This window comes from Sinocyclocheilus anshuiensis, unplaced genomic scaffold (assembly GCF_001515605.1).
Source record: "Sinocyclocheilus anshuiensis isolate Anshui unplaced genomic scaffold, SAMN03320099.WGS_v1.1 scaffold117, whole genome shotgun sequence".
Taxonomy (NCBI): Eukaryota; Metazoa; Chordata; class Actinopteri; order Cypriniformes; family Cyprinidae; genus Sinocyclocheilus; species Sinocyclocheilus anshuiensis.
The window spans coordinates 934047-945420 of NW_015536624.1; the positions used below are offsets into that span (position 1 = coordinate 934047).

At 36.9% G+C, this 11374-nt stretch overlaps 1 protein-coding gene across 1 annotated transcript in view; it reads right to left on the reverse strand.

The window, feature by feature from the left end:
• The window catches only part of LOC107704848 (nipped-B-like protein A), a 49023-nt gene that overhangs the window by 9925 nt on the left and 27724 nt on the right, over positions 1-11374 (reverse strand). The window contains exons 23-36 of the mRNA XM_016507874.1: positions 11083-11226; positions 10903-10989; positions 9911-10128; positions 9705-9807; positions 9516-9614; positions 9274-9420; positions 5465-5599; positions 5290-5388; positions 4071-4124; positions 3868-3976; positions 2083-2213; positions 1039-1179; positions 530-778; positions 71-161 (exon numbers count right to left, since the gene is read on the reverse strand). Coding sequence (XP_016363360.1) covers positions 71-161; positions 530-778; positions 1039-1179; positions 2083-2213; positions 3868-3976; positions 4071-4124; positions 5290-5388; positions 5465-5599; positions 9274-9420; positions 9516-9614; positions 9705-9807; positions 9911-10128; positions 10903-10989; positions 11083-11226 — 1807 coding nt within the window. The remainder of the gene's footprint in view (positions 1-70; positions 162-529; positions 779-1038; positions 1180-2082; positions 2214-3867; positions 3977-4070; positions 4125-5289; positions 5389-5464; positions 5600-9273; positions 9421-9515; positions 9615-9704; positions 9808-9910; positions 10129-10902; positions 10990-11082; positions 11227-11374) is intronic.

Sequence of the window (11374 nt, forward strand, 5' to 3'; positions counted from 1 at the left end):
ATATATATATATATATATATATATATATATATATATAAATACGACAACAACAAAGAATGCATCATCTTACCCAATCCAATGATGGCTTTGCATCTAACTTCTTCATCCTCGTGATTGGTGAAGTACAGCAATGATTCCAAAACCTTCTCCTTTATCACAACCTGTCAATAACAGTAAAAAATTTCAGGTTTAAATAACACCTAGTTAAACATACCAAATGAAACAAAATCATACAATATCATAGGAATAAAACTGAAAATAAAAAACTGACAATTATAACAAATATTTGATAAAAATAATTAAAAAAATATCTGTAGATAAATTTTTAAAAAACTTTTAACAAGCAATCTTGGGTTTAAAAAAGCTAAATAAATATACATAGAGACTTGATTCAGTGAAATTTGTGTTTGTTAACTCTAATGAGCTAAAGTTAATGAGCAAGCAACTACATGGCACTAACAGCTGCACATAAACTACATGCAGGTCTATAACCGTATAACGGTTACGTAATGGAAAAAGGTTGCGATACCTTAGTGGTGCCCTTGAACTGCTCGAAGTCAAAGTCAAAGTGTCTGCAGAGAGCTCCCACAGTGAAGAGAGATCTGAGCAGGGCTGCTTTGGTGGCAGCCAGTGCCATGCTGTTCGTACCCTCCTGATGCTGTAACTTTAGCTTAGTCAGAGCCCCATAATAACGGTTAAAACAGGCCCATACAAACTTATAATTATGAGTCACTTTATTCACTATCGCACCCAAACAGCTCACACAGTACTGGACAACCTGTGCGAAAGGAGAAAGAACTTAGTGGGATGTGTAGAAATAGGATGCAAACGTGTATCTGTAACTACATGTCAACAAATGACCAACCAGTCAGTTAATCTAATTTAAGATTAATGAACCATACAAATGAATGTTTTAACTATTATTTTAAAAAGATACACAATAAACCACACTAGAATCATTTTTGTCTGCTAAGTAAATAAAATGTTAATTCAGATATGTGAATTGCTTATAAGAGTGGGTGAGAGCAGGTCACTTACGGTCATGCCATATTTTAAGATGAGCTTCATCAGGTCTTCTTCAATGGTGGTCAGGAAGCTCTCACTGGGGTGATCCATCAGAGGAACCACAAGCTCCAGGATCTTCGCAACGTTACAAATCACCATGAAGTCACTCTGAGACTGTGTAAATAAACAAATGCATTATGCATAAACACTGAAAAGAAAAACCATCAATGAAAACAATCTTATACCTTGGCACAATATCATCTTAAAACATTAGCAGTATATGGCCACAAGATGGCAGAATAACCTCAAATATTGCACTGGCAGGTGCTTAGCATACAGCCCTAAAAATCAGTATTTTTATTTATTTATACAAATTCAATTATTGTTCCATTTTAAGTTTCAGTCTTTCTGGATTTCATTTTAATGGTTAAATAACATTTCATAATCAAAAAGCATATCAAATTAATTGAAATCATTTAACTTACAATTATATGAAACTACAATTTAACAACAATTTATTAAAGGTGTAACAAAGCTTACATTTTTGGGGCCCTATGAAATGCATTTTATTTTATTTCCCCAAATTCAAAACATTTCCATTCATTTTTCTGGATTTCTTTTTATTTTTTTGTTTGTTTCAATTTTCTGGTTTCTGTTTTAATGGTTGAATTAAATTTTAATAATTAAAGCCTAATTAAAACCAGTAAAATTTACAATTTAGCAACAATTTATTAAAAGTTCAGCAAAAAGTTTTTATTTTTTCCAAATTCTGTGTTTTCAGTCTTAACTTTTCTGGATTTTAATTAAACCATTTTAATGCTTTAATTACATTTTAATAATTAAAAAATGTCCAATAAATTGAATTATTGAAACGTTAACAATTTAATCATTTATTACATTTACAATAATAAGATCCTATGAAATTTTTTTTTTTATTTATTTTTGAGATTTTTTTCCATAAAACTGTGCAGTCATTTTTAATTTTTCTACATTTTTTATTTAATACAAATTTATTATTACAAATACAAAGTGCTGAAAAATGGCAGGTTTACTGTTAAAATGAAAGTCTGAACTTACACTGCACTTGGTGGTGAGGTAGGGCTGCATAGTCATGGCATGCTTGACCATAAGCTGCGCTCTGATCTTACTGAACAGATACAGCGTGGTGATGCATGCGACTAACCGTGTTGAGTTCACACTCTTGTGCTCTGCACACAGACAGCATAACAACAACAACTTAATACATTTTGGGAAAAACCATCATTTTTAAACTAGCAAGAACAAACTTATTAATTAATGCATTACATTAATTCAATAACTATCATACAATAATTTATTATTTATTTACAAAAATTGCATTAAATGAAACTTAAACCCATTATAATAAATGTCAATCAATCAATCAACATTTATTTATACAGCCCTTTACAACACTCAAGGTGAACCAAAGTGCTTTCCAATAAATGTCATACCTGTGCCCTTCAGCAAGTAGGAAATATATAGAAATTGAATAAAGTTGTCAAGCACTAAATTCTAAATGAAATAGATGAATCCTTAAAGCTACAACAGTTATTGATTTCCTCTTTTGTTCTTAGATTTACAGATATCACTGCAGCTGGGATATTAGGTTATTTGGCTGCTATTACTTTAAGAGCTGCCGCTGCTGAACATGTCGTGGCTTGTAGTTTAATCGTGCTTTAATATGAAATGATACAGGCTACAGTGCATGCCGCCGTATTTGTGCATACAGTTGAAGAGCACATGCTACGACCACAGTATAAAGGCTGACAGTAGGCTTGCCGCGATAGACGGTGCTGACGGTGATACCGGTGTTAAGCCGCAACACCGGTTACGTCACTTGCCCACCGCTTCACCGACCCCCACCATTGTTTTGATTTTTTATAGTAATAAAAATAATTTAGTTCAGTAAAAGAACAGACACTACAATTAAAAACTGAACGCGGCTGCTCAATGCAGTTGAACGACAGTTGCATGACAGATCAGATTTCATTTCTCCAGTGGGGAGAGTGAGTCAAGCTGACTGACAAGAAGAGTGGGGTGAGACACACAAGACGATCACGGATGATTTAGTTTCGAAACGAAATGCAAAAGCGCCTGTTTGGCAATATTTTGGATTTTGAAAAGCCTGTTGACTTTTTACAAGCTATTTAAAAGCGAAGGAAAGCGAGGAAAAGAGGGAACGCCCCCGCCGCCGCGGTGATACCGGTATTACCGGTGTTGTCACATGTCGATTAACCGGTGGGAAAACTTCCTCACCGTCACAACCCTAGCTGACAGGACAGAAAAAGTTGTTTTTACTGCATACATCTCATTTGACCGCAGTTCACTGTTGTTCTACTGAAGCTCCCTCATCACCTGTACCATTTCCATGCTCGTTTGACTAGCGCCTGCGCTGAGGTACGCTTCTGAAAAATCTCCTGTTTGATGTGGTCGTAAAGACATTCTGCGTCTACATAAAAGCACTTCTTGTCAAGAAATAAAGACAGAAACAGCAGTAGTGACAGGGGTGGCCAACCCTAGCTCTGCCCCTGCGTTAACGGTGTTAAATATTTTTACCGCCGTTAAACTGTAAAAATTAATCGCCTGCGATAACAAGCTAATTTTGACAGCACTACATGAAACAAAAGCCTGATATATCAAATAAATATGATACGCAAGAAAAAGTACATATGCAAACTTTTTTCAATATTTTGCTGTATAGTTTCAATATTTTGGTTCAATAAACTGCTCCATTTCAATAAAATTAAGATTTTTTGTGACTATTATTTCATACATCAGGCTTTACAGGATTAATCAACTGATTTGCTAAAACAAATCAGATTTCTAGTAGCGTGTCCGTACCTGCAATTGCCTCCTCGTATTTGAGGATGTACTCCACAAGATTGTCCACCAACTGAACACAGGCCTTCCTGGCTGGCTTATAGGATGAGTCCTCCTCTGACTTTAAAAGCTATAAAAAAAAGAAAACACTGTGAATTACATCTCTACAATCCTCCAAACTAGAGACCAGCAGATGGAAACTGATTTGACTTGAAAACACTTACATTCTGCAGGAGCTGCTCAAACCAGTCATAGCCAGTGTCCTTACAGGCAGCGACCTGCAGTACAGTAAAGAATAAATTCAGCTAGGGGATGATGCACTATTTCAAAGAAAAGCCTTTTTCACACTAGATCTTTAGGTATGGACACAAATCAGTCTGATTTGATCGATTTGTGTGAAAGTTGCTTTATTCAAGGTGCAGTTATGTAATATTGATGGCTAGCGGTTGAAATGGGTACTGCAATCCAAATTCAAAATACTGGAGAGAGTCGTTTCTCCTGCCCCACTTCCTCAGATGCAAAGCTCACACGGGTTGCCAGATTGAGGAATGAGCACAATTGACAATGGAAGGCAACTCTTACACTATAAGTTGATGAGTTGATTTATTCTTGTTTTAATAACCATAGAGCTTTTTAGTTGGATGCAGAGGCTTTTTGGGTCAGGCAGAATCTGCGATCTCTGACCTTTCCATGGCTGCAATATGCTGTGTTTTCCAGCAACTGGCAACCCAGGGTGTCGAAATACTATTGGGTAAACAGGCAGTGGGCGGAGTCACACAGACCAAAACAAAAACAAACATTCTGACAAGGAACCCACATTTCAAAGCAGAATAACTGGCTGTAGCATCGATTTTAGGAGAAACATGTTAACCTAGCATGTTTCCTTAATATCTGCAAATGTAATATTGTATTTTTATGCTTTAGTGCAGTCAAAAAAATTACACACAGCACCTTTATTTCCTGTACGCACCAAGGAATCATACTCAAGTTCCCTTAATTACAAGGGTTAGGATGCATTTCATATGAAATGATCCAGGAGAGCAAGACTCATGTCCTGCAAAAAGAGCAGCAATTGCATTTCTCACTGCTGATGCAGAAATTGCCTTCAGGGAGAAGCTTACATTTTCTGCATATCTTGCAATGCATCTGCTGCAAAGATATGCAAGCACCACTGGAAGGTCTTATGTTTTGGTAGTAAAAGCAAAAGGTATGAAAACACGCCTTCTCGAGTGTTACCTAGCTACAACCACAATCAGCTGAATTAGAGTCAAATAATACAAATGCAGAATCAAACTTGTGGTCAGACACACACACACACATATACATATATATATATATATATATATACTATCTCACAGAAATATATATATATATATATATATATATATATAAATAATAAATAAATACTAAATAAATATATACAATTTAAACAGTTGGACTGACCACATCAGTGATGTTGAGAATCTTCCTATTCATTGTTTCTTTGTCGTGGCTGGCTGTGGGTGTAAACCACAGCTTCTGGAATGTTTCATTCACCAGTTTCTGTAGGGAGAGAAAGACTGTTAGCACTTTTGGCACTAACTGGAAAAACCTATCACAACAGAGAATGTGGTTGCACCTTGATGCCCTCCTCGTCATTGACCCTGCGGATCATCTTCACGCACATCTCTGTGATCTTACTGAAGTTGGGCTGTTCTAAACAGATGTCTCTCAGAATCTTGATCACCCTCTTCCTCACGCTGATACCGGTGTCCTGGAGTGAAAGCACATAAAATCACTTTACACGTCTCACAGATTACATGTACAATATTCAAAATAGCAGGAAAAAACACAACTGACCTATCGGTAAGCCCCACCCCCCTTAGTTACTGTTGCTCCCTCGGACAAACAAACGGAGCTGCTCACTGTCTTACAATGACAGCTGTCAGTGTGAAAACCTTGTCACAAGATGTTCTTGAACAATTTTGGATACAGAAGGACCACCATTCAAATGGGAATTAAATATACCATGGAGGGATATATAAAAGATTTTAAAATAAATACGGTGGGTAACTCGATTAATTTGGAAGCAGGGTTTACAGATCACAAAGAAAGCGGGAGAAGTCTCATGTTACGGTCGTCACGATCGCGGATGACAACATGCAGTATCAACACTGTTCATGTATCGCAGGGTATGATTAAATTAAATTAATGTACATTTAACCAGTTTAATATGGAGAGGCACTGAAATGTAGACCTTCTTTTATGTGTTTTTGACCTACACTGTACATGACGTGAGGACAGTCCGCTATTTTCAAGTATTTTGTATGATGGCATGGACTCACTAACTTCAACGTTAGCTAGTTTTAGCCAGAGATGCCTTGCTGAAGCACAAGATGACATTAATGTTCTGCTTGAGCAGATGAAAACTGTAACTTGAGAGTGTGACAACCAGAAAATTAACTTTTTCATCTTCATTGGGATTAGAGTTGAATGCTTGGGGACATTTTTGCTCTGTTTTGTTTGGGTTCAGGAAAGGTAATAAAATACCTGGATACCTGGAATTAGTGTTACAAGTACCACAGGCACATCATTTTTCCATTTTTGTAGCATAAACACCATCAAACCGATGCAAGCTTCTGAACTTCCAATGTTTCTCTATGGCGCTGAAACCTAAAGATGTCCGAGTTCCAATCCCCGTGCAACTGATGCTCAACTGCCATTGGTTCATCTGCGTTCGATGGGAGGGGCTTACCGATAGGTCAATTGTATATAAATATATATTCAACATGAAGACTTTAGGCTAAAATTAACATCAATGTCTACAGCAGTGGTCTCAAACTCAATTCCTGGAGGGCCACAGCTCTGCAGAGTTTAGCTCCAAATCACACCTGCTTGGAAGTTTCTAATAATCCTGAAGACCTTGATTAGCTAGATCAGGTGTGGTTGATTAGGGTTGGAGCTAAACTGTGCAGAGCTGTGGTCCTCCAGGAATTGAGTTTGAGACCAATGGTCTACAGCAGTGGTCACCAACCTTTTTAGGCCCAAGATCCCTGACCTCGGCCTTTATGAAAGACAAGATCTACCTATTGAAGAATTGATAGAAAAAGACATCCCAGATTGTACTTCAAATTTGAGGCCTTTTACTTTGTATTTTAATTAGTGATGCGCCGATCATAGCTGATTCAGAATTCAGATTTTCTTATCTTTCTTTCTTTTTTTTAACGACTAGCAAATTGGCTGATACTGATACTAATTTTTAAGCAAATGTATTTATTGGCTATTTGCTTTATAACAAACAAACTGGCTTTAAACAAAAGTTGCAATTTGAAATGAGAGGCAACCACTGCATTTTAATCACGATCTGCACGGGCAGTTGTTTTTGATTTGATCTAGATTAATTTCAGGATTTAAAACAAAAACAGAATGGTCTGACTTTAGGTGTTATTTATTTATTTGCTACATAAAACATCTGCACGAAACAAAAACAGCAGGTCTGAATGAGACGCACTCTCTGACAGCAGGTGGCACTAATGAACAGGGTTGCCAGGTTATCGCAATAAAACTAGTCCAATCACGTTTCGGGGGGGTTTCCCTGTAAAAATCGCATTCGGGGGTAAAATACACGTTTTTCGGCAGGGATCTTCCAGTAAAATTCACATTCCAGGGGCTAAATATCATGTTATTGGGGTCGCTTCAACCCGCGGACATGAACAACAACCCGCGGCAACAGTGTTAAAGTAGCCCAATTCCGCGGGAAAACCGCGGACTTGGCCACACTGCTTATGAACTGACCGCAATATAGCGTTTCCTTGGTTACTGCTGTAAACAAAGCAGAGCTGCGCTTTATACGGAGAAGAAAATGCCATTGCCATCGAAACTTTTCTCAAGACAGTTCCCTTTAGTGATGCATTAATATAACTCCAGAAATGTAATGCATTTTTGTACTTATTTTACTGTTATTTTCGGGATCGACGGGTTGGCGACCACTGGTCTACAGGGAAAGTGATTATCTTGGGCCTTTAAAGGGTCACCATTAACTTTCACAATTTTTAACTCACATTTTTGTCTTTACAAGTTCATTTTAAGTGGTCTTGCAATATGTCAAATTAGCTTTTAAAATGACAAACATGACCTATATTTATAAACTGTTATGAGGTCATAAAAGCTGCATGCATAACAAAAATAGTGTCTAATGCTCACATTTATCTGATCGAAAAACAGCAATACTATGAAATATTATTACAAATTAAAATAATCATGTTCTGTTGTAATACATTTTAAAATGTAATTTATTCCTATTAGGGCTGCACGATATATCGAAATTATCGAAATATCACAAATGTAAATATCGCAATATGCATATCGCAAGGGCGTGCGATATCTGAATCATTTTAATAATAGGCTACTTAAATCAAAACGTTGCAAAAGGTTAAAGTTTTAGTTTGACGCATATAGCAGAGAATTGCTTGACGTTAAAAAGAGTTAAGTGCAATAAATTGCAGAAAACAACTCTTTGCCGTCTCGTCTTGCTGTCTGACTCACACCTGAAACGCACGCACAAGCCGCATCTCGCGCAGCGTATCTTCAGTTCTGCCGCACACGAGCAAAGCGCGCACACACACACAAACAGAGAGACGCGTTTCAGACGGCGCGCGAACATCGAGTTGATTCGTCTTTCGCATCTCATGTTTGAACAGACACATACACAGAATTATGTCAATAGTACCCGTCTCGACGATCATTCTCGTAAACGCAGTCGGTTATGTTTTAAATGAATGTAAACAGCTGAGAAAGAAATCGGATGTTTATCATTATACTGGATCCATGCTGTGTATTTTTTTTTTTTCTTATTCTTTCTTTTTTTACTGACTGTTCACTTGCCTTTAAACATGTTTGAATTTTCTCAGACTATAGTTTTTGCTGTGGTATATGAAGAAGTACTTAAAGTGTATGGAAAGCAAAGTTACAATGATATAAAATTAGTGTCATTCATTTTTTTGGTTTTTATGTCATCGAATATAACATTTTTTAACAAGGTATCGCATATCGCATTTTTCTTCAATAATGAAGAAAATTCATTATTCATCACAGCCCTAATTCCTATGATGGCAAAGCTACATTTTCAGCATAATAACTCCAGTTTTCAGGGTCACATGATCCTTCAGAAATTATTGTAATATGCTGATTTGCTGCCCAATAAACATTTCTTATTACCAATCTTAAAAACAGTTGTGCTGACATTTTTTCAGGATTTTTTTTGTTTAATAGAAAGAAAAAAAAAAATTTATTTAATTATTATTTTTAAAGATTATAAATGTCAATTTAATGCATCCTTCATTTGTGTACATTTACATAAATATACAGATACTGCTCCATATGTCAGTGATCAAAGCTTTACATTTTGCTCCTTAAACCTTCAGACAGTGATTTGAATTGCAGTCATACCAGTATCCTCTCGATAAGCATGTCATAGTACTGCTCCGTCAGCTGAGGTCGACTCAACACAAACCGTCCCAGCAGCTCGACCGCTGCTTCCCTCACACTGGTGGAGTTATCCATCAACCGGCCATGAACACCACGCTGCATATCAGACTACATAACAGACAAACATACCAGTTAAATGATCAACTCTGCCAGAAGTACCTACAGTGTTGTGCTGCCAGTTTAAATGCAGCTGCATTTCTTACCCTGGCCAGTATACTGGGGTCAACAGCCACCACCTCAGACAGACACTTCATGGCTTTGGTCCTGACAGCTATGGCGCTCTCCCCTAACACTCTCAGAATCTAAAAGAAAATAGAAAATTAAGCATTTGTTAGGCACTTTAATACCAGGTGGAAACTGATTGTGTGTACATTTCAGACCAATCTTCTCACCTGTGTCAGGTAGATGTCAAAGCTCTGAGAGAAGGGTCTGGTGGAGGCCAAGTAGCGTACGATAAGGCAGGCGTCCTCATAGTCCACAGTGTCTGAATTCATCCTGCCAAAAGATTTATTTGCCATTAATAGCACAATATACCCATTATAACAGTCTTGGCTGAGGATGCTACATCATTAAAGCAGAGATATTTGTGTGGTAATACCTGAGAGTAGTAAATTGATTGGGAGTTGATTTAATGACGGTGTGGAGGAATTTCTTGCGAGTTTCTGCACGCTGCATGATGTCTCCTGTGGCCTGGAGTTCTTTGGCGTGCTGCGTGCCCTCCGAGTCCTCCTCCTTTTGATTCTGATTCCTCATGGCCTTCTCAGACTCCGTAGTGCAGTCTCTGAACCACTGAGCGATGTAAAATTTGCGTGCAAACTACAATACAAAATTAGTTGATATCTGCAATGAGTAAAACGCTAATGTTGTGCACGTCTCATTATAAAAAATTATCATCTACATAATTAACTACCATATGTTATTAGCATTAATAACAGTATCACTTGTATTATTATTACTGATATCTCCTATTTGTAACATGCTAATTTTGTGCATGTTTCAAAAGTTAATTACTATTATTAAAAAGCATCAATAATAAATTACAACAACAATTATTACTGATATCTGCTATGACAAACTAATTTTGTGCATGTCTATTATTATTACTGTTATAAATAATATTAATTAGCATAATAATTTAATTCATAATTAAATTATATATCATATAGTATCAAACAGAAGACAGCTTCTCATTTAATATTACTATTCTCTGCAGTTAATGGGATATTATTTTAAAAGTTAAGTGTCATTAAAGTTATAAAATAACACAAATGGAAATGTGAAACAAAATCAAAATTCTCTAGGTACATTTAAGGCCCCTATATATAATTTAAAGGATTCTCTCCACCAACTTTTACTAATAGTTTTTAGGCATAAACCTTTAGTGCAAAAGGTTTTTTGGATAATGAGAAACAAATTGAGTCTTGCATGTCTAAACATTTGACTGGTACTGTTATTTCCAGGTGTTACATTAACCACAGGCAACCTTACATGCACTTTAGATTTTGACACTTGATCAGAGAAAAACTCATTGGCTGACCCCAACTCTACATAAAGACCACGGGACATGAAGGGCATCTGAGCTGGACTCACTGTGAGGGCAGGGTCTGTTTCTGCATTTTCATCCATATAACCCAATAAGGCTTTCTGTAGCCGCTGAGTCTCGTCTCCCTCTGAGCTCTAAACGCACATAGAAAAAGCATTGGGTAAAAACACATTTAAAATTGAGTGTTTATGAGATGCATGTGTAAATGTAGATACATGTGCACGTACCTCTCCGATGATGCGGTTGATGGCTTTCTGGTCCATCCTGCTGGTGACGGCATCTTTCCTCAATCTGGCTGCTACAGTACCCAGATAGTCCAGTGATGCTACTCGCAGTGCCATCTCTGTCTGCTTGTTACTGAATTGGTGCACCTGGGGACAGAGTATGAAGGGTCAAGGGTCATTGAAGAAGAAAGAACAACTCTACGTGTTTCACTGCAATCACTTATTGTATTTTCTTTTATTATCCAAACTGCATTTTTATTATCAATCTTTTTACAATGTTAGAAACCTTACAAAT